General features: G+C 36.9%; 2 protein-coding genes across 5 annotated transcripts; one reads left to right on the top strand and one right to left on the bottom strand.

Annotated features, from left to right (window-relative positions):
* The first annotated feature begins 5,007 nt into the window (after positions 1 to 5,007).
* On the top strand, positions 5,008 to 16,662 carry LOC136260470 (cytochrome P450 4B1-like). Of its 3 annotated transcripts, none has more exons than XR_010703552.1 (12): positions 5,008 to 5,225; positions 9,390 to 9,537; positions 11,639 to 11,683; positions 12,066 to 12,193; positions 12,247 to 12,368; positions 12,419 to 12,481; positions 13,960 to 14,155; positions 14,776 to 14,863; positions 15,263 to 15,365; positions 15,418 to 15,519; positions 16,474 to 16,538; positions 16,587 to 16,662. XR_010703552.1 is itself a non-coding variant. In XM_066054204.1 (11 exons), exons 1-10 carry the CDS (start codon positions 5,028 to 5,030, stop codon positions 15,485 to 15,487), a joined length of 1,161 nt encoding a protein of 386 aa, XP_065910276.1. In that variant the 5' UTR covers positions 5,008 to 5,027; the 3' UTR covers positions 15,488 to 15,519; positions 15,835 to 15,956. The 3 variants fall into 3 exon arrangements, 1 of the variants encoding a protein (XP_065910276.1); XR_010703553.1 differs by lacking the exon at positions 5,008 to 5,225 and adding an exon at positions 7,900 to 8,033; XM_066054204.1 differs by lacking the exons at positions 16,474 to 16,538; positions 16,587 to 16,662 and adding an exon at positions 15,835 to 15,956.
* A 1,914-nt stretch (positions 16,663 to 18,576) lies between these two features.
* Positions 18,577 to 21,901, bottom strand: LOC136260471 (poly [ADP-ribose] polymerase tankyrase-2-like). 2 transcript variants are annotated; one of them, XM_066054206.1, is made up of 9 exons: positions 21,667 to 21,901; positions 21,502 to 21,609; positions 21,338 to 21,442; positions 21,186 to 21,284; positions 21,040 to 21,138; positions 20,945 to 20,987; positions 19,509 to 20,894; positions 18,892 to 19,451; positions 18,577 to 18,841 (listed from the first exon to the last, which is right to left on the bottom strand). In XM_066054206.1, exons 2-7 carry the CDS (start codon positions 21,556 to 21,558, stop codon positions 20,536 to 20,538), a joined length of 762 nt encoding a protein of 253 aa, XP_065910278.1. In that variant the 5' UTR covers positions 21,559 to 21,609; positions 21,667 to 21,901; the 3' UTR covers positions 18,577 to 18,841; positions 18,892 to 19,451; positions 19,509 to 20,535. The 2 variants fall into 2 exon arrangements, with proteins under 2 accessions (XP_065910278.1, XP_065910277.1); XM_066054205.1 differs by having other exon boundaries at positions 21,502 to 21,901.
* Positions 21,902 to 23,315: the final 1,414 nt, after the last annotated feature.

Raw genomic sequence — 23,315 nt, forward strand, 5'->3', positions numbered from 1 at the left:
AGAATTACATCAGAGTTGTCATTGTTTGTTCCTTGACTTAAGTTTCCAAGGCTTTGGACACCATGCCTCATTCACACTTTTTATTCAAGTTGGAAAGTTTGGGAATAACTGGCCCTCTTTCAACTACTCGATCTCAGCAAGTTATTGTCAATGGTTTCCATTTCAGCTAGTTGCCAGTTATTTCAGGAGTACCCCAAGACTCAATCTTGAGGCCATTATTGTTCATCCTATCTGTAATGATGTTAAACCTGCATGTCATTCTATACTCCTAACTCCTCATTGAAGAGTGCAGATGATCTTACTTTATTATCTACAAGTTAATGATCGTGAGCTGTTACAATGTGATCTTAGGAGGACATATGAATGGGCACTGACTTGTTACAACTAAAGTGCTTAAGTGTGAAGCCTTAGTTTACCAACAAACTTATCCTTCACATTTTTAACTCATCTCATTTGATATCTTGGGTCCAGAAAGTGAAGTACCTTTGTGTTTTCATCTGACCACTGCAAACAAGGCAACAGTTTGCCTTAACCATTTTCATCGAATTATGTCCTGTTTGGTCTCCATTTGCTACTGCTAACATCAGAAATTATATCAGTACAGCGCATAAATTTTAGTAACTACTTTGAGTTCAATAAACTATGTACAAGATCACACTCATTAACAGTCGTCTTCTCCCACCCCCTTGGTCTTTTCTCACTATCAGCACTTTCCGTCACTCCTTTTTTTTTTCAGTGGCACACTATTCCAAGAGATATTTTAGCAGGTCAACTGAACGTATGCACGCTGAACAGTTTTTATTCTAGTGGTCGTTTAGTTTTGTAATAGCACTAGCTATATTGTGTATTGTTTTACTTGGGTTGCCTTGTAGTTAATTGCTTGGCTAATTGTGTATTGCCTTTAAAAATTGTGTATTGCCTTTAAAAATTGTGTATTGTGTTTAAACAATAGTAATAAATGACAATAATACTGATGTTGGGCTCAGCACAATCTATGAGTAACACAAGAGATATAGATTTTAGATTAATATGTTAAATCATGGATACTATGAGTGTCTAAGCCATCTAAAGTACTTAATTTCATCAAGAGAAATCTTCCAACTGCCTCCAATCAATTAAAGAAGCTGCATATCTCTGTCTTGTTTGGCCTACCTTAGAATATATGCCAGCACTGTATGGGATCCCTATCAAGCTGTTTACATTACCAAGGTTCAAAGGGCTGCCCGCTGGGTACTAAATGACGACAGTAGATACAGCAGTGTGACATCAATGCTCCAGCAATTGCAATGACCCACCTTGGGAAGAGAGACGCAAGAAAGCCCTGTTCTACAAAGCTAACAATAGCTACCCTTATTGCACTTCTACCAGACACATCCTATTCAATCAAGACTTCATCACCAATCCTCTTTTATACATCTGTTTACCAGAACATCTTCATATAAGAACAGTTCCTTCCCCGAACAATTTAGGAATGGAACACATTACCACCAACCACATAACATCCAACTCATTAACCAGGAGAGAGGAGAGATGGTTTATTTTGTTAAGACAATATACAACATATAAAGTACAGGGGTACCATGCACTGGGTGGACAGTACAGGAGCCCCGGCAAGACTTCAGTACACCATTAAATTATAATATATACAAAAATAATCAGAAAATTTCAGTTTAGACAAACCGATAGATCCCAGTCTGGGGAGGCTCTAGAAATCCTGTATGAGCAGGAGATAGCAGTGTGAGCAGCCTGCTTGGCCACTTGGACAATTGTGTCTGACATAAAATGGCCTAAACAACCAATCTTGATGGAAATAAGACTAACAGATAAGCCAGGAAGCTGAAGGTCATATTGTAAACCGCTATACCTATCTTCCTTCCAAGTTTTATAGCAGCCAAAAGATGTTGCTGGGTATTGGTGGGGATAGTTAGTTATTAAATTATTAAATTAAATAGTGTACAGAACCTCTAAAGAGTGTGAGTGCACAACACAAATTACAATGATGCAGTGCATGGTGAGTGCAAAAATACAAAAGTGTGGTGTGTGATTGCATGATTATGTAGCGTAGTCCTAAACTGTTGTAAAGAAGATTTATTAACTAATTCATGATCTAAGCTGTTCCAAAGATGGAAAAAATGAGTGCAGATGGCTGTTTATTCTGGAGTAGGGTAGTTGATAGGTGAAATTGTGATGTCGTGTGTTAGAGTACTTCAAGTGGGACGAGGTAATGGCTGGGAATAGATACTGAGGCCCTTATTTGGTGATTATTAGTTTCTCATCCACCGCCCGCATCCTTCTTAAGCTACCGCATGGTAAGCCATTATTTACTCTGCGCATGCTCAGAAGAACACGTGATACCAAACTGTTATAATTTTTGTTGATGAACGCTACAATTCGCTATATATCACCAGGAGAACTGTTGTTTTCCTTAGCAAATTGCTGCAGTGCCAGTTGCAATCGTGCTCTATCGACTTCGTCAAAGCAGGCTTTCAGCTGACTGTCGAAAATCAGTTGGCGATCACGAAAAGTAGAATCAGCTGGTGAAGGAAATGTTTGTAGTAAGAAAGAAAGACAATTTGGACAAAGTCTGTACATCAGTGTGTTAATATTATAAAATAATGGTATAATGGTAATACCCTCCCGCCCGGATCATAATAATTAGAAAGGCTGGATGAGAAACTAATAATCACCGAATAGGGGCCTAAAAATGAATTATTTTGTACATCATCGTCACTTTTACGGTGGATCTTCTTGACTGTAAACTCTGCCATTCTAAATCATTTATAAGACCAGTTACACTTGTATGAATAGTCATTTTAAACAAATCTAGCTACACGTCTTTGAACTTTTTCAATCTTGTCGATGTCTTTATGAGTATACGGATCCCATACTGTACATCCATATTCTATAACTCAGGGGCGGATCCAGACTATTAAAAAGGGGGGTTCCATTTTTGGAATTGCAACTTCAGCCTAGCTGTAAGTTGATGACCAAAAAAAAAAAAAAAGTTAATCACTAACAGCTACCCCTCACCATAGATACCCTTACCAACTATATTTCCTTATTTCTATCTAGATACATAACTTGCTACACTACTCAAAAGACTACTGTGACTGCTCTATTAGAGTATATCGATTTGACTGCTCTATTAGAGTATCTCGAGTAAGAGAAGCTCTTTCAAAAGGGGGGTTCATGGAACCCTTGGAACCCCCCCTGGATCCGCCCCTGTAACTGGTACCACTAAAGATTTATAACATGAGCTTTTGATATGAGGAGGGCAGTTTTTTTAATTTCTGTGTAAAAAGCCCAGTGTATTGCTTGCCTCTTTAGTAATATTTGAAATATGCTCTGCCCACTGCAATTTTTCATTTATACTTATCCCTAAATATTTTACTGACGATACCTGTTTTATAATCTTTGATTCCATATTGTAGGTGGTGACTGTAGGGGAGAGTTTATTTGTTATCCGTAAAAATTCACATTTGTCAAAGTTAAAAAGAAGTTGCCAATCTTTGGACCATTTTATGAGATTGTTTATGTCATTTTGCAAGAGGGTACAATCTTCATGAGAAATTATTCTGCAGTACAGTAAAATGTCATCAGCATATAATCTAATCTTTGAGGTAACATTTAGGAGTATATCATTTACAAAACATAGAAAAAGAAGGGGGGCTAGTACAGTTCCTTGGGGTACACCTGAGTGTCACATTTGAAAGGTAGCTGCTAGTTCCATCTATGATAACCAAAAGAGCCATCCAACCCCAGTATCATCGGGAGTTCCTCAAGTAGCCCCACTGCTCTTTCTATTGTATATAAATGATTTACCTTCTCGAGTACGCTCTAAAGTAAAGTTGTATGCCGATGATGTATTACTCTACTCCTACATTAAATCTGAATCTGATTGTCATGCATTACAAGAAGACCTAGATGCTCTCGCACAATGGGCACGTATTTGGCAGATGGAGTTTAACCCCAGCAAATGTGAATTCTTGAGAGTTACCAATAAGAAAAACCCCATTGTCTTTAATTACTGCATTGAAGCTGTACCTATTGCCCAAGTTGCTCATACCAAATACCTTGGCGTAACAATTTCAAGCAACCTTTCATGGAATGAGCATGTCCAAAGGATTACCAACAAGGCCAAACAAGTAAACAACTTTTTGTATCGTAACTTACGCGAATGTCCTACTCACATTAAATGTAATTGTTTCAAGATTATGGTTCGTGCAATCATTGAATATGCTGCGTCTGCTTGGGATCCCCACACCTTGTTGAATATAAACAAGCTAGAATCAATCCAGAGAACTGCTGCTAGATTTTGCTTTAATGACTTTTCAAGATATTCAAGTGTTACTAACATGTTGTCTTCTCTTAATCTACCATTGTTACAGGCAAGAAGAACCCAAGCTAAATTAAGTACTTTTTACAAAATAATTAATGGATATTTGATTGTGCCTACAGATGATCTTACCCCTAAACTTTCAAGTTTAAGGAGTGGCTACTATCACCAACCAATGACTCTAATTGATGCATACAAATTTTCCTTTTTCCCATCAACCATCAAATTATGGAACCAACTCCCCTGCTGATGTAATTAATTCCTCTACCCCTAATGAGTTTTGTAATAACTTAAGTAACTTTTATGATCACACCTGTGCATTATAATCTTTTGATTGCTGCACAGTAATAAATATAATAAATATAAATATAATAATAATGATTACTTTTTGTTGTCTGTTAGAAAGATAATGTTTTATCCATAGCAAAAGTGGCGTAAGTGGCCGTAGTAAGACAGTTTGTTGCTGAGTCTATTATGTGGTACCCTATCGAAAGCTTTAGTTAGAGCAATATTTCAATCTAACATCTAATTAACTAATCTAATTGTAAATTATGATCTCTTTTTTTTCCTGGGTGTATCAGCAGTGCTGCCTACCCATTTAGATTTTTTTTAAAAGAAGGGACGAAATGCAGCAACTCGCCAAAGTTTTTTTCGCCAAAGTTACATACCGCTAAAGTTTCCTATCACATATATGATGGACCTGAGTTATTCCCTTCTCATTGGCCTGCTCGTTACTATACTACTACTGGCGTTGGTGTATCCCAGGGTGTATCTCTCAACAATTACCCGTGCTATAGGTGTATGGATCACGTGGTACCGAGATGTCAAGCATCTTCGATCACTACCGTCGCCAACTCCAAGACACTGGCTTTGGGGACATGCATTAGAAGTATGTGTTGTTCTGTTTGTATGTAGCTACGTTCTCCAATTATTCTAACTGATGAAATGGCTGGATAAGTATTTAAACTTCGAATATACTATCTGAGAAATATAATTAGAAGTTAATTAATTATTAGAAATCCTAAATCTGGAGCCACCTCAAAATCAGATATTTTCTTTTCTGTCCGTTCACGACAGGTGCAAATGAATGTAGCTGTAAAGGAACTGTAATTTAATGAGCAAATAAAAAACTGGAAGATAGCTCTGGGTAGTTACGGCAACGATATAGAGGTAAACTTTGGCAAATAGCAAGCTAAATTGCATATGGCATTGGCGAATTCAAGCTCAGTTATACAATAATAAAGATACTTATCTGAGGTGCTACAAGTAAATGGTGGGTTAAAACTTTGGCGAATTCATATCATATTGCCAAATTCACCAAAGTTTCCCTCTATATGGTATATACTGACTGTCAAATGTTTGAGATTCTTGTCCCATGCCCAAGTGATTTATTTATTTTTCCGAACATTTATTGAAAATACTAAAACTGGGACATGTACATGATACACTAATTCTGTCTGAGTACTATATCATTACATATCTTATGATGGCTCTCTCTCATATTGTGATAGACATGATCTGTAAAGAAATTTTAGAACAGAACAAAAAGTGGTCCAGCCTGATCAATTTTAATCAGTTCAGGGTAGAAATATGATCGGTTTACTAAGTTTGGGTTCACGTGCATATAACAAGCCATTGCTAGGACTCCTCATACTGTTCTAGACAGACCACTGAGTCACTACCTACATCTCACAATTTACGATATGTTATTATATCTGGCATCATTCTATCACCACTGATAGCTGATACCCAATCTCTTCATCTTTAATTTGATGTATGGATGATAGTATCACATACCTCCAACCATGCAACTAACTTACTACCCACTTGAGCAACTTGCAACTGATATCCATTGTCAGCAAGTTTCATAAAGCCGTATGCAGCACACAATTTTTATACAGGAGTGAACAATTTATCTGGAACACTGCATTGACATCGGATTTACAGTTTTCTTGTATGCACGGTGATGCCAAAATGTTATAAAACTATCTATTAGGGTATCTCAATCATGCATGCAGGTATATTGATATTGTTTGATCAAACATGTCTTGCAATTGGTGGTATAGCAACCATTTAAACAACTAATTGCAAGACAACTATAGCATGTGATGTCGGATTAATAATCTATGATCAAACAATATATCTGAGCACTGCACATAGATAATCTTATAACATTTTGGCATCACCTAATAGATAGTCTTATAACATTTTGTGCATGCAAGAAAACTGTGAATCTGATGTCAATGCAGTGGTCCAGACGAATTGTTCACTCCTGTATTTAAAAATGTGTGCTGCATAGGGTTTTATGAAACTTGCTGACAATGGATATCAGTTGCAAGTTGCTCAAGTGGTTAGTAAGTCAGTTGCATGGTTGGAGGTATGCTAACATCCTGTGATAGTATCCATGCATACAAGATGAAGAGATTGGGCATCAGCCATCAGCGGTGATATATACTGCAGGCATAATAATATTTATTACATATTGTAAAACTAATTTTGTGTCTGAATGTACGTCCAGACTATTTAATTACTGATAGTGAGGTAGCCATTCTGCTCTGTTTTCAGCTGCTATGTTCCATCACTATAGAAAATGAAGAACAGTACAAGAAATGCCTCTGTAGTCAATCCAATTACTGAAGACAATATGAACACAAAGGAGGGAAGTCCATGATGCAACCATTGCAGCTACTGTGGTAAAGCACATACAATCAAACAGTGAACTCATTGCATTAACCATAGTCGAGTTAGGCCACTTAAACTTAGTTATTAGTTTCTCATCCTCCTGTACTCAAAATAGCAGTGCGGGAGAGTGGATTTTTATTTACTAACTAGATAGCTGAATTAGCTAGCTAAAATAACTCAAAATGCAATTTTCTTAGACTGCTCTAGCTAGGTACCAACTATAAAAGGTGCTAATTGGCCTCCCTTAGCCACCAGTGGTGCTAAAAATCCTTGATGAGGTAAGAAAACGGCGATGCAGGCGGGGATGAGAAACTAATAATTAAGTTTATGGGGCCTTATTACCTGGGGAATTTACGTAAGAAAATGGTATCAACAAAGTGTAAAACAATCAAGAAGATACTTCTGTGTAGTATTTGTAGGTTTGTTTGAGTTACGCTATCACGATTATTGCATACATTTTTTATCATGATACGATAATGCAATATATAAATCAGTATGAAATCATAGTAATAAATGCAAATGCCAGTAAGACTTATACAAAAAGTACCAATATAGCACCACCTAGCCTACTGAAAGTCTCTATTAAAGAAAATGAGTTTTACAATACTGTCTTAAACATCATTTTCTAGTAAACTTTGTGCAGTAAAAGTACCACAGCATTATGTGTCAATAATAAAAATTATAGTCTATTTTTTTAATCACAATAAAGAAATTTATCATGATACATAATTTTATTGATATATTGCACATCACTAACTATAATAAATATTACAGCACATTACTTTGTTGATTTAGACTATGGCTTTGAAATTTGGTCATTAATGAGGTATTTAAAATCCAATAGATACCAGCGGGTAGGTATCTAAACTGGTTAGATACCCGTGACAAAATTTTTGTCACGTGCATCACGTGTTTGCTGGATTCCAGTCACAACAGCCATCAGTAATCATGCTAGAGTGCGAAGAAAACATTGCTGGATAATAGAGGTGATTGTATTCATCTAGGAAGCCTACCAGTGAGTTGTTTTAACACTAATTCGATCAGGAAGCTGCCATTATTGGCACTGACCTGAGCTCCACAAGCCACAGTCTAAATTGGTTATTGCCCAAATCCCTTTGCCCTTGGTGATTGTTGTGCCATTCCTCAGGTCTCTAAAATAGCGAAGATACCTGGATTTGTACACTTATTCCTCATGTTTTAGGAGTAGCACAACATCAACAACTTATTTTATTTCTATAATCCCTACTCAAATTTAATGACACATGCTAGCATACAGTATACAGTAGCACCATATATTAGGGATCATAAGTTTTTCAAAAAAAATTGACCAGAAACCAGCCTTACAATAGCTTCATCGTGCCTTCGCAGTATTGGTTAGGTATAACTAAGCCCTTCAGTATGATCTGAAACACTTTCAGTAGGTTGCTACAATTTTTATTTATTAAAATTTTTTTTTTTTGTTCAGTGGAATTTTCTACTGACCGACTAACTGCCCCACCCTGCCTGCCTGCCTGCCCGTCCACCTGCCTCAACAATAACTAAAGCTATCGGCTTGATTTTTCACTGTTAGACATTGTTTCTGCCCTACAGGTGCCTTTTTGGCATATTGCAGTATATACAATGCACGCATCATGCAATGCCTTTGTCTTCCTTTCTGTCCAATTTCTCTTCACTGACAGCTCAAGTTGATTTGTGGTAGCATGTGATGGCTTTCCAATGATGTTACGGGAATCATCTATATTTTCTGTAGTGACTGGATTAGATAGGTTTGTATCACGTTTGCATGCTGTGTAGCATCAAGCCTGCCACTTTACAAATGTGAAACAGCAGCATAGCTACACTGGGGTCCATGTCCCACTGTCAGCTCAGACCCCATCATCAGTGAATTTCTAACTCACATAGTCCGAACCAATTGCAATGATCTCTCACCATAATGGTACAGGAAGTAAATAGGAAATTGCTACTGTATGCGATTGTCATAATTAATTGATAACCAATTTAATTTTTGCAATTACACAATGCTGCACTAAAGGTTTTGTCGCTAATGCCCATTATGACATAATTGTGTGTTAAAGTGTGTTAAATGTTAGGGAGAGTGCACATTGTGATTGTGTCATGCCAAAGCTATGGCACTACTCAATACTTTGATGCTGAGTGATGCCTTCTTGATAAAGACACATAGACTGTCTAAGTGATGAAATATATTACTTTTAATGCCATGGACTGCTCTATTAGAGTACAAATGTTGTTTCTGAATTTCCCATACCATAACCACTTTGTGCATTCTATAGTTTTGCTCTAATACCCATGCTACACCTGCCATAGTTGTCATTACTTGTATCTTCAACTCATTTGTCTTGTTACCTCACAGATTGGACCCACCCTTAAGACAATGTTGTATATTCAGGAAAATCATAAGAAATATCCTAAGTGGTGTGTGTACTGGATTGGACCATTTATTCCTTTTGTGTTTACTGCTGATGTGGAAATTATGAAGATCATTTTGCAACAACCAGGAGGTGTGTTCATTGTCAGCATAAATAGTACCAGCAACTAAAGTCAGTTTTACTGCCTTGACATCTCACTGATGTGTTCCCTATTATCTCCATACTGTATGAGAATTATAAATGTATGGGATTATAAGAAAAAATTGAAAACTGAAGATTTGCTGATCCAATTGTAAAGAAATGAGTTTTAAAAATTATATTTTTCATGAAGTCACTTGTGCTTAAACTATATACAGTATGGTAGTACTGCATTGTAGAAGGTTTGGACTTTCCTGCCCAGAAATGTCACCATAGAACCTCCCTATTCCTTCATGACAGTTTGGCAGTATGACAGTATCCAAATGTAACAACCCCAAAAGCTTCCGACAAATTTCTGTAATTTTTTTACTGGATTCTTTTGCTATTAACTGACTAACTGACTGACTGACTATAATGATGCCTTAATTCAGCCAAGCATAACTTGGCTATGTTTAATGATGTGGACTTGATTTCTTTACTGCCATGCAAGATTTCATAATAAAACATAGTACTATTTTTGTTACGAACTCTTGATGTCACTTCATCCCCATAACGTGCCTGTTTGCTAACTGCAACAGCTACAAATTATGCATCATGGACTCAGTTTTCTCTTCCTTTGTGTCCCACTGCTTTCTTCACTACCACATGTGGTTGGTGCGTTATGGCTTCTGCTGTATCACAAGAATCATGCATACTTTCCAAAGTGAGTGGATTAAATGCAAATTCTCCATTTATAATGCTATATAAGGTCATAAACAAAATGAACACATTGCTTTTCAGTAAAATTGATAGTAGTACATGCATTCAGTTGTACAGTTAATGTGTCTGGTACCACTCTTTCCTTTGTGACAAGAATTAAATGTGCATTAATATAACTGAACCCTACTTGATTGTAAAACTTCTAACTTCAGTGCAATAAAAACTTCTAACTTCAGCACAATAAAGGGAGCTACGTAAGCTTGCTTGCTCATATGTCACCCAACTGCCCCCAAGCTCTTAATGCAGGCATGTCAGGCCCTAAAGGTGTTTTTTTTCTCTACCACGAGCACATGTACATTTATATCTGCATAACCATACATACCATCCTTACATTTATTTATGTATTTGCATGGCTTAATTATTAATTACCAGCATGCTTACTTATACTCAGGTGATGCTGCCTGGTGTTTGCTAGCCTGCTATGCCAACTTTGGAGTGACAAAGGCAACTGAGAAATCATTGGGCAGAATTACTTAATTTATTTGGCTGCGCAGTTGATGACACATGTTATGGATTATACAGTTAATTCAGCCGGCCGCAACTCACTTGAGCCAATGAACCCACCAAACCATTTTATGATTACAATTAGTCCCTGCCTGGGCATGCGCATGTCCTATTAATGCCATAAGCAACCTTTCATGTTAATTTTTCCTAACATGGTTTGATTAGTGAACATTCTGTAACACCACATTGAAGAAAAGAAAGGTGCCAGATGGATGAAGTTAATTTTACAACAAAATGTATGCTCCTATACTGTAGCCACTTTGCATATTCTCTGCCTGTTACACAGCGTACACACAGAAACCGATCACGATATGTGAAAGGTAGCCATCATGTGGTAAAAAATTACAAATGATTTTTCATCAAAGTCATGGGTGTACTACGTACCATGAATTGACACCTTGCTTTGCAGCCTTAGCCTTACGCTTGTCTGAAAGCATCAGCTAATCAGTAGAAAATTCCAAAATTAAAATCTCAGCAATTTGTTGGAAGCATTTCAGCTGGTTGCACTTTTGAGTTTGATTATGCCTCACCAATACTGCCAACGCACTGGAAGGTATTGTGGGACTGGTTTCTAGTAAATACTTTTTGTGGGAAAGAACAAGAAAGCTGCCTGTAGCTACTTGCAGATATACTAGTGGGCATTAAATCCCTTACTTAGTCTATAACCATGATTGAATTAAGAGGCTATTACTGTCCACTAGTATATCTGTGGTGCAAACCTTTCAGTATTACTGTACTGTATGTATGATACTGCCGTACTCAGGTCTGTTATTAGCATGTCAGTAAGTTTTTAACTGGTTTCATGGTGTATTTATATATATATATGTTACAGAGTCACCAAGGCCACCAAGTTATAGATTCTTTTACAAGTGGCTTGGTAAGTGATCAAACAGTTACTGTGGGATATATATAATTGTACTACCCACATATGAGCAAAATGTCATATGTGAAAACGAGCAGAATGGGTGCAATCAAAAGCCCAGTATAGTATAGTGTAACCCTGGTAATCAAGTCCACCCTCAACTTTGATGTTGTATGTAAAATTCTTAAAGAATGTATTTAACCCTTTGCAAATATTCATGTGTTTTAACTACTTTAATTAAGTATTCACTACTCTATTAGTACAATCGTGTTGCCATTTGGCTAACCAAGTTCAGTAACTAGTGTTTTGGTAACTGAGCCACACTGTAACATGTGTTCAATATCTTTAGCTGTTATTATTTTGACAACTTGTTTTCTTTATGTGTTATTTAACTCAGGTGATGGATTGTTTACTAGTAGTGGAGCAAAGTGGAGAAGACATCGTAAAATGCTCACTCCAGCTTTTCACTTTGACATACTCAAACAGTACATACCAGTATACAATGAAGTGTCCCACAAGTTGGTGGTGTGTTAATATACTGTGTATAATGGTAGAGTGTGTATAGTGTGAACCAATAGGAGATATGGAGTGGATTAGCTGATAGTGGAGAGTCAGTGGAGATCACTGAATACCTACACTCATATACACTAGATGTATTGTTGAGGTGTATGTACTCCAGTAATAGTAACTGTCTGGAGAAGTGAATAATCTTGTGAGGTGACAACATTTCAAATATTTTATGCATTACAGGGAGGAAGTTCCGTATGTGATGGCAAACAATGAACTTGCTAAACTTATGATAGAAAGAGTTTTGTGAGTGATGCATTTCCCTGCATGTATAGCCTAGTCAAGTGATACTAAGTAGTGGTAGTGGCTGGTAAGAGTTTTAGTGCATGGTCACTAAACACGATCATATCTCAGTAATTTTATTATTATTGTGTACTAGCTGTATTATTGAGGTTGAAAATTCAAGGTACAGGACTCACAGCATAAGAAGAACATAGTATATAACACCACCATGTAACAATTTTGTGATTATAAGTCGTTGTCTATAAATTTTACTAGTGACAGCATCATTAAATTGATATGCACTGCAGCCATTTCTTGGCTACCACCACCTTAATTTTTCTAACTATTTTAACTTGTTTTGGAGTTCACACCTTTTCACAGTTAAGCCGTTCTTGCATGTATAGCCATCACTTCATTTTATAGAACTTTGTCACAGCAATATTGTAAACTGCTTGTGGAAATAACTTGAAATTTGGTGTGTACATAGGCCAGCCATCATAGCAGTGCCTTTTGATAGTTAAGGAGTAACAGCTACAGAGTTACCAAGCAAAAACCAAAATTGTGGGGTCAAGTTACTCTAATAGAATAGTCACTATGGGGTGATGAAAAATGTCAACAACAAAAAGTCTTACCAGAGACCTCCATACTGATCTTCTAAATCCTTAACACTGCTATCACATGCTGTCCACCTCACGTTTTATATCTACCAACGGAAATTCTAGATTGCTCTAGAACATTCTATGTGCATCCTATTACAAAATATTACAAAAAAATGAGCATTCTATTAGAGTATTACAATAATATTAACAAAATTAATAGTCAAATAAAACATACAATTATAACTTCTGCCTTCAATAATCATTGTGTCTGTAGATAAGAAGAAATGTGTAGGTTAAAGCAGACCACAAAGCCAATCATAGGCTGACTTTGGGACCATATATATTACAAAAATCCACACAAAAAGGGTGCATCCTTCAAACACCTGGTTGAAAAAAGTTATGAAATTAAAGGTGGCAGCCACAAATAGCTGCAATGATGTTAATAAATTTAATAATGCCGTTATTAGCATTAACATTATTGCAGCCACCACCTTTGATTTCACCACTTTTTTCACCCAGTCACATGCACTTTTGCACATGTTAGGTTTTCATGTCACATCTTCTGATTTTTAAACAAATAACAATACTTTTATGATACTGACAGACCAATTGTCAACTCATTCCCCAATATTACCCAGATCATACCCCATTTAAGTGTGCCGTAATTGGATTATTCATTAACATGCATGCACAAGGCAATTTCGCATAAATTTGGTACCGAACGTGATAGTGAATTATACTTTCAAAATGTTACATTTGGACAAGGAAGTAAGCACAAGTAAGGTATGCGTATTGTATCATTGTTCCTGGTAAGGTGTGTCACCTTTTGTGGCTGCATAACACATTACCATCTGTCTTGATAGTGTGACCACTATCGTTTTAGTGTGTGTTACTTTTTAATAGTACTCCTCATTATGCTATTGACTGGATATACTTCAACACCACTGCTGGTCGCCAGTTCCTCCACTATTGTGATGTTGTTCACAAATTCTCAGAAGGTGTGATAGTACAAAGAAGAGAAGAATTGTTGAAGGAGACACAATTATCACAACCAACTAGGAGATATCAGGATTTTCTTGATATTCTACTATCTGCAAAGGTGTGAGCATGCTATGTTTATGCACATGTGTATGTACATTGCATGTATGCATTCATACATGTGTGCGTGCGTGCATGCATGCGTGTGTGTGGCTCTGTGTGTGTGTGTATGTGTGTGTGTGTGTGTGTGTGTGTGTGTGTGTGTGTGTGTGTGTGTGTGTGTGTGTGTGTGTGTGTGTGTGTGTGTGTGTGTGTGTGTGTGTGTGTGTGTGTGTGTGTGTGTGTGTGTGTGTGTGTGTGATTGTGTGTGTGTGATTGTGTGTGTGTGATTGTGTGTGTGTGTGTGTGTGTGTGTGTGTGTGTGTGTGTGTGTGTGTGTGTGTGTGTGTGTGTGTGTGTGTGTGTGTGTGTGTGTGATTGTGTGTGTGTGATTGTGTGTGTGTGATTGTGTCTGTGTGACTCTGTGTGTGTGCGTGCGTGCGTGTGAGTGTGTGTGTGTGTGTGTGCACATGTGCAATGTTTGTTGATATCAGTATAACTGGGCTGCACTTCACAGGATGAAAATGGTGAGGGGTTGACAGATTCTGTGTGTGCATGCGTGTGTGTGTGTGTGTGTGTGTGTGTATGTGTGCACGTGTGCAATGTTTGTTGATATCAGTATAACTGGGCTGCACTTCACAGGATGAAAATGGTGAGGGGTTGACAGACACAGAAATCAGAAAGGAAGTGGATACCTTTATGCTTGCAGGCTATGAAACCACAGCTACAGGTTAGCTGTATGTGTACCAGATTTGAGAAATGTAGTCCTCCACAAACTTTGCTTGTGCTAGGACCTCTGTTTGTAGCAATAATCGAATGTAGAGCCTTACAGTTATATTGGTGAATATATAAATCTGATACAATGACATTTTGTTCCATTGAAACTACATAATGTATGCAGCGTAATGTCTATCATTTTTTTCCTTTTGTGTTGTCAGCAATTTTTATGCATTTTATTGGGCTATTATTGTATCATTTAGTTTTACGCCACAACAAACAACATGTCATGACTATTAAGCAAACATAGTGCCTAGACTATTGTATCATGTATGTATTGTTAGCCTTAGACGAAAGATTAGATGGAATTGTATTCACATGAACTTTACTGCAAGTCATGCTTGTTTTCTAGCACTAGGTTGGGCCCTGTACTGTCTGGCAATGTACAAGGAACACCAGGAAATGTGTAGGAAAGAGATCAGAGAGGTGTTAGCTGGTAGGGACTACATCACATGGTGAGCTATTAACTACCACTATACTGTTATTAGTTGATGTGTATACTGTCAGGGAAGACCTGTCAAAACTCTCCTATACTATACCCAGTAGCACCATTCTTTGGAAAGAAATTATCAGATGATGTTGTGGGAGGAAGATACAAAGTTCCTAAAGGTATAGTGTATTTAATAATTAATTTTAAAATAAAGTAGGGATCAAAGTGTATCATAATTATCAACTAGTGAAATAAATATATGAATGATGATGTTAAAACATAGTCCTGTGGGAAAATACCTACATTCATTGGCACGTCATAATTTTGTTCAATGTGCCAAAGTAGGGATTTTCCCACAGGGCTTTGTTTCTCTTGTTTCACTAGTTTTTATTGCTTGGATCCTAATTACTGTATTACATACACGCTATAGCATATAGACGTGTGACTGTTTTCAGGATTAGAATACTGTTGTATTAGTGTGACTGCTTTATTAGAGTATCTGTATCTTGAGTGGACCTCAGGAAGGCAGGCCTACACAATATTTTCGAGGGACATTTCATGCCTCCTTTTCACTGTGCTACCAGTAAAAGGCGTGGAGTTGATATGATCTATCACAGTAAGTACAGCTAGATGATTAAAAGGCATGTCTTGTTGCTCAATTATTAGATCATAAGGGGTGTGGTCAATCCTAGCATGCAGTTACGAGTACAGTTCATATCCAGTATCATAGTCTCTGTGCCCTGCATCACCATTACACCGCAAGACATACTATCTCTCTATAAAATTTGGATAGTCGTATTGTCGCATAAGATGTTTCTATTGTGGCTTTTGCGGATGGCAGGGCATGCATCGTTTTTTGAAAAGTATAGCGCTCAAGGGTGTCTCAAGACACTTGGCTTTGCCTTGTGCTATATTAGCCTCTTGACACACCTCCTCATGCTGTATCTCTGTACACATAATTATGTAGTCTGTGGTGTTGCTTTGCAGTGGAACCTCAGTATAAAGGACACTGTACATTTAACCTCTCTATAAAGAACAGTTTCTGGAGTCCCTATAGATCTCTACCATTACAATTTTATACCTCCTACTGTCTTTGTCTTATACGCTATTATCTGCACGTTATGTACATCTAGGAACATGGGTAGGTATAGGCATTCACGCTATGCATCATGATCCAACTGTCTGGCATGATCCAGAGGTTAGTATGTGGGTGTGTTGTGTGCTACTATATATTACATGTCAACAGAAATATGACCCACTGAGGTTTACAACTGAGAACATTAAGAAAATAGATCCCTTTGCTTTCCTTGCTTTTTCTGCTGGACCAAGGTAACATGTTTTTAATGGCATGTCCATGTAAAATCTTATGCTCTATAGAAATTGTATTGGTCTACGTTTTGCTCTTAATGAGATGAAGGTCACAATTGCACATATTTTAAATAAGTAAGTTGACAGTTTACATAATTATTGGGATAAATCCCACTACTTTCAAGCTGTCTTTCCACACCATGTCTCAGTGTGCATACACAAACTATAGATTATATAATACTTTGATTCTTGTATATATCATACAGTACGGTAGTACTATATAGTAGGGATATAATGAATGTTTGAACTTTTCTTGCCAAAAAAAATTTACCAGCCGTAGTTTGTCTTCAAGATAGCTTGGTGGTATTGGTTAAGTATATCAAGCCCAAAAATGCTTCCCAAACCCTTCCAACAAGTTTTTATGGACTTTTAAAAATTATTTATTTCTGCTAACTGACTCACTGACACTAACCAACTGATACTTCTAGCCAGCTTGATTTCTTCACTGTTCAATATAATGTTGCTTCAACCCAAGACATACCTTTTTGCCAACCACTTCAGCTACAATGCATGTATCATGGACGTACCTTTGTCCTCCTTTGTGCTTCCTTCTGCTACTGTATAGGTGCTATAGCCTGCTCATCTCTTCTATTTATTGTGTTCCATTAGCTGTACATATAGTTTATAGTTGGTAATACACTATTTACTGGATACTCTATGTCATCTTGTATGTACAGGTTTGAACTGGAAATAGACAAAGATTTTATTTTGGAACTGTTCTTTAGTTTAGTTTATAAGCCAAAGGATGGAATTAAGATGAAACTTAATTATGCAGTCTGAGATAACTTATGTATAGTCTGAGATGTCACGTGTTTATGTTGCTAAATGTCAACAGCTACTAACTAATCGTTCTATTATAGTTTATGTATTAAATCACACATTTATCTAAATGCTTTCTTCTTGTTTGATATTTGTAAATGAGGAACAATAAATTACAAGTTTACAATAATTAAACACTGTAGAGCTGTCTTCCTGCTCAAACTAGGGTAATAGACATTTTGATAAGTCACAATTTCTGCACACTGGCATAATTGTGTGTCAGAACAGATAATGGTTTGTTTTAAGTATTGCAATATGTGAGAAGACAAGGTAGCATTATGCCGACTATTTATATAGTATATTCCCCAATGACCACTTTACCAGAAACCATAGAATGTTCACTGAATAATAAACTGGCACTGATACCACTACTGGAGTACTATGGCAGTAGATTACCTTCTTGAAAATGTCTATGCTTTGCCACAAGTCTATGAAACTAGTTTCATTAATGCGGTTATGGTCTAGGAATAAAATGTAACACATGTTGCAGTGAAGAATAAGCCTGATAGACATTACTGCATCAAACTGAAACAAGGCCCATTAGAAAGTGTTAAGTACATACTACTGCTCCAGTTATACACACATACAATCGATACAATTGTATACACAGTCTAATGAAATGAACAAGCTTTTCGGTAAGTCACACAAACATGGTATTCTAACTTAATGAGCAGATCTGTGTGCAAACAAAGTACAGGTAATTGCCAATAATATACTATATATGACACATGTCATGTTTCAGCTTGTCAATAATGTATTCAGTAACTTTGCTGTCCTTGTAGTTTGACAAAGATGTAATAACAAAAGGCCATGGGTCATCATGATTATCCTCAAACCAAAGTTGAACTATGCTTTCATTACTCTCAGAACTCAAGTCAGAAGTTTCATCAGATCGAACATTCTTTTTAAAATCTTTGACGAGATGATGTTTGACATTCACCTCCATTTGCTCTAACTTCAAGTCCTCTTTCAAAATACTGAAGGTTTCTTCATACTTGTAATTCTAAATGCAACATGATACTATACTAATTTAAGAATTTTACCTTATCTTTGATTTAATCAATGTTGTATTGGGTGAAATATGCTCTACATTTTGACACTTGCCACATTGCAAACATTCATTCTGATTATCTACCTTGTGGCTAGTATTGTGTGTGATATAAGTAAAGAATTGTTCTTGTTTACATGCAGAGCAGGTAGCCCGGCATCATTCCTATCATGTAACAGATTTCCTTCAAATTTTTACCTATCTTCAATAGCAATCTGTGTAGCAAGAGCATAGCAGGCAGTATCGTATGAACTTGTTTTTTAGTCCTATGGAAGAAGACTGCATACATGACTATACCGTCTAAGATGGTACTAACCTGATGGTGACGTCAATACTATCACAATGTTCGTTTTGTTTAAGCCACCACTGGCAGTCTCTTTCATACTCCATGAAACACTCCCTGTCAGAGAATAGATAATATGAAGGAGTTTGCTCTCGATACATTAGGAGCATCAGATGATGTAGGAGAAATGGACCATCTTTAAATATGAGAGAAATTTTGTGACAGCTTTCGGTTACATCAGGGATATCCTTCACAGTTTGGGGCAACTTACAAGGGACATAGTAACATTGAGACTGTTGAACTGGAACTATCAGCCCATATGCCTCTAGTAGAAGACAAATCTGCTGGAACACTTCCCCAGATACATTGTGGTACTCTTTCCATAGTGGAAACAGTCTTGTCAGCCTTTCCTTCTTTCTCAAATTTATGTAAAGCTTTTTTCATATCATCCCCTTCAGGTTTAAGTTTATCATCACCTTGATCAATGTTCATCAATTCCTTCATCACATCAGCTAGCCACTGAGGCTTGATCAACACCACATCATGTAGTGGCTCCATCTGCTCTTTGGACAGGAACAAAGTAGGAAGGTTCCCTAGTAAAGAAATCAATAATTATGTGATTGTTGATGCAGTAATGTTTTTGTACTTACTAGGGTCAATAATCATTCCAATGTCATGAAAGAAATCTAAAGCAACCTGGCACTCATCTATACCACAATCCTTCGCACTCTGTTTCATATCTTCATGAGGAACCAAAATAGACTGTTCATAGTTTCTTTTCTCAGTGATCATTGCTTCAAGACGAAGGTAAGAAATTGGCAGATCATCTCTGTTCCCAGGATGGTTGTCACCAAGGTAACACAATTTTTCACAAACCACATCAGCTCCAGATTCATCATCACCATTTTCACTCCTGATTGAACTTTCCACCAATGCCATAAATCTGTTACCTTTGAAAGGCTCCAAATTATAATGATATTTGTTAAAATGTATTTTCAAAAGATATATTATTTATTGCCTGCATTTCTTGTGGCTTTAGTGGAGGAAATGGTTTTTTCTCTTTCTCAGAGAGATCGGTACCAGAAGCACCATGGTAAGGACCCTTATGAGTGCCTACTAACACTACTTTGGCATTAGTGTGGACATTGGTCCAAAATTTTAATTCCTGTATGACAACTGTTTGGTCACCAGACAGCAGTTGACAAGTATTAAAGGCAACAACATAAATAGCTCTTGAAGTAATGAAGCAATGGTGCATTGGCTTGTAGTGTTTTTGGCCAGCTAAGTTAAAAAAGATGTCAACTTTAATGGTAGCACTGAGTGCGTTGATTTTGCCTGCTTAGATTTTTTGGATGCCTCACGAATGACGCTTATGTCAAAGATGGTAGTATGGTCACCAGAAGAAGCATCAGGAGCAGCATGAGGAGGTGGAGTGCTTGTTGGCTGGGTACTACAACAGGTACTGCTTCTTGTGGTGGTTGCTCTGTGACCTCAAAATGAATTGCTTGTGATGGAGCCGAGGGTGGAGTAATTATGGGAGCTGCAACTAGTGGAGCAGATGGCTGTAGTTTCACTGAATAGGAACTTGCATGTTTGTATCTACTCTTGCTTGGTTGCCTTGTGTATTTTTGTATTAACTTATCAATTTGTTCTTGAAGTGACCTATAGTTTGAATCATCAACAAAAGATGCATTTCTTTTTTTCCCTTGATTTTGGTGGTACAGAATTGTGCAGTTGGTCAGCTACCAGACCCGCAGCAATATTTCTATACTCTTCATTTGTCTCGATTGTACTCTTCTTCCATGTCTCAGTACTAATGTCACTGGTACTGACAAGGTCAATATCAACTCCGTTAGTCTCTTCATGTTTTGCTACAAATTTTTCTCTAGTGAGTAAATTCAGGAAGTTGGTTTTGCCTACTCCAGCCTCTCCTACAATCATCAACTTGCAACGTGGTATCTTTTTCTTGCCCTTCCTCAGTGCTGTAAGGTATCTTTCAACAGCTTTCTCTCCTCTCTTCACAATCTCAACAGGAACTAATGTCAAAGCAGTAGTATCATATATAACAGATTCTTACATACTATACCTCTCAAATCTTGGTGTTTCAAGTTTTCAGGACATTTTCCATCCTATGCGTTTTTTTTTTTTTTTTAAATCATCATTTCACCAGTTAACTCTAACCTTGTTTTTCTTGCTTGAGTCAGCACCTTCCTCAAGCAGCAACTTCCACACTTGATAACTTCCTTTTTTATAGGCAACATGGAGAGCAGTCTCACCATTCTGTGTGTGAGGGTATGTGACAAAAGCTTTAGTTACACTTTATGTACCTCGTCATCTTCATCTATGGGGAACTCTTTGTTAATTAGTAATTCAGCAATCTCCACTGAGTCACGCATAGCTGCTAAGTGGAGTGCAGTTTTACCATCCTACAGTGCATACTTTTTAAAATAGTGGGCAACATGGTACAGACGAAACTTACAGAAGTAACTGCAGCTAGTACACTGACTTGATCATGATCTAGCAAAAACTTAAGTAGCTCCATCTTCTGGTAATAACAGGCTATTAGCAATGGAGTATATCCTTTCTGCATAACACAACACAATTACAAGGTGTAGCACTAAAATATTAAGCGAGCACTGTTACCTTATTAGAGTGGTTAACATCAGCATGCCGTGGCATATTCCTCAACAACCATTCCATCACTTTCACGTCATCTTGTGCACAAGCATGACATGCTAAATCCCATTCATTCTATAACCATGACAACCAGATAGTGCAAGACATGAAACTTAAACAGTAAATGCATACCTTGTCAACCTTTAGAAGGGAGTATACTTGATCCGTCCCAATATTGCTCTGTTACTAGCTATCTGTCTCATCTTAGTTATTGTATTCGTGTGCATTTAATGTTACTGTATGTATGTTTAATTGTAGGGAGTACGTTTGCAGGCTTGTCCTTCTGTACGGCCCTGTCATTTTGACAAAATTGATAATAATAATAATCCCAATGTATCATAATCCAGTCCTACAACTGAGCCTTAATGAGAATGTATTAAAGTGCTATACTCTGATTCTATTACTACTGTAGATAGTTTGATGGCGGTCTATAACTTATTGTTACAATTGACTTCAGTTTGAACTGCTATGCTCTGTGGCAATGCTTGAATGGTTATTCAAAAGTCATGGCTATGTAAGATGAACCACATGTTCCCAATGACTCATTTCAGATCAAAATGATTACAGCATAGTGAGCATTATGACTATACTGCTACAATGCATTTAATGGTTTGCCTTAGTGACAGCCCAGAATACTGTAACAGGGTAATAAAGCACTGTATCATCCTACCAAGAGTTAATAAAAGTGATAACTCTTGATGCTATACACTTGAAATCATTAAATCATTATCATTGAAGCCATATCTTCACATATGAACTTGCTATTTTCACTTTGTGCAAATTTGTAGTTATACAACAGAAAGAATTTCCCTGTTGGGGATTCTGTATAAAGCTACTATATATTTGTCGTGGGCATCAGCAATTAAACCTTCCATAGGAAATTTACATTCCTTACTGACAACAACAACAACACAGCTAGCAGATATTTTAAGATTATTTTTTCCAAAAATTGAGCTAGTGAGTGCTGCTTCATTTTGAAGACTCCTAATGCACAATATAGGAATCACATAACTGCTTTAAAATTGACACAAAGATGACATCCTAGCTAGTACATGATGGCAAGAGTTCATAATAATATTATAAGAGTTCATAATAATATTATGAACTATTAAGAAAATATGTGCTCCAGACATTCTCCACAAGCCTTAAATAAAATTATTATGAACTCTTGATGATGGTATAGACCACTTTATTTAAGGCTTGTGGAGGATTGGCAACGTCTGGAGAACATATTTTCTAAACTTGTAATTGCAAATATGCATGTATTTCAAAGTGTCTCACAGGCTCAGGATTGAATGAAACTTTGAACACAATTTAAGGTTTACCACTTGCATAACAAATACCACTTGACTATTATAACAAATAGTACTTTAAATGTTTTCAACCACAATACATATTTCACAGTTAATCTCACTTGATTTACCACCTGACAAATTCAACACAACACTTATATTATGTGCTGAGTATGTAACCCACAGTATTATCCTGTTTTCCTTGTTCTTATTTCCTCATTCCATAGTCACCAAAATGCACTGTTGCACCTTTCACAACAGTGGCTTCCTAATTAGTCTCTCCATTGACTTTTTGTATGGTGCAGTGTGACTTCACTTTACTACCATAGTAAACTTGTGATCACTTTACAAGAATCTCATGGTAAACGATTAACAATTTATTGCATTATGGTAACCACATCAACATGATGTGAGTGATATCTCAAAAGGAAGGTGACATTTATTAGTCCAGCAATCCTATACACTAAGTAAAGTTCGCAGTCTGTAGCA

This window comes from Dysidea avara, chromosome 7, assembly GCF_963678975.1.
Source record: "Dysidea avara chromosome 7, odDysAvar1.4, whole genome shotgun sequence".
NCBI lineage: Eukaryota > Metazoa > Porifera > Demospongiae > Dictyoceratida > Dysideidae > Dysidea > Dysidea avara.

Excerpts from the sequence above, each read along its gene's own strand:
- LOC136260470 (XM_066054204.1), top strand. The coding sequence starts at position 5,028 with ATGATGGACCTGAGTTATTCCCTTCTCATTGGCCTGCTCGTTACTATA. Across the intron at positions 5,226-9,389 it reads TTTGGGGACATGCATTAGAA|ATTGGACCCACCCTTAAGAC; the intron begins GTATGTGTTGTT and ends GTTACCTCACAG. Across the intron at positions 14,156-14,775 it reads ATATTCTACTATCTGCAAAG|GATGAAAATGGTGAGGGGTT; the intron begins GTGTGAGCATGC and ends TGCACTTCACAG.
- LOC136260471 (XM_066054206.1), bottom strand. The coding sequence starts at position 21,558 with ATGGAATGGTTGTTGAGGAATATGCCACGGCATGCTGATGTTAACCAC. Across the intron at positions 21,285-21,337 it reads TACTAGCTGCAGTTACTTCT|GATGGTAAAACTGCACTCCA; the intron begins GTAAGTTTCGTC and ends TATGCACTGTAG. Across the intron at positions 20,988-21,039 it reads ACTCAAGCAAGAAAAACAAG|GATGGAAAATGTCCTGAAAA; the intron begins GTTAGAGTTAAC and ends AAAAACGCATAG.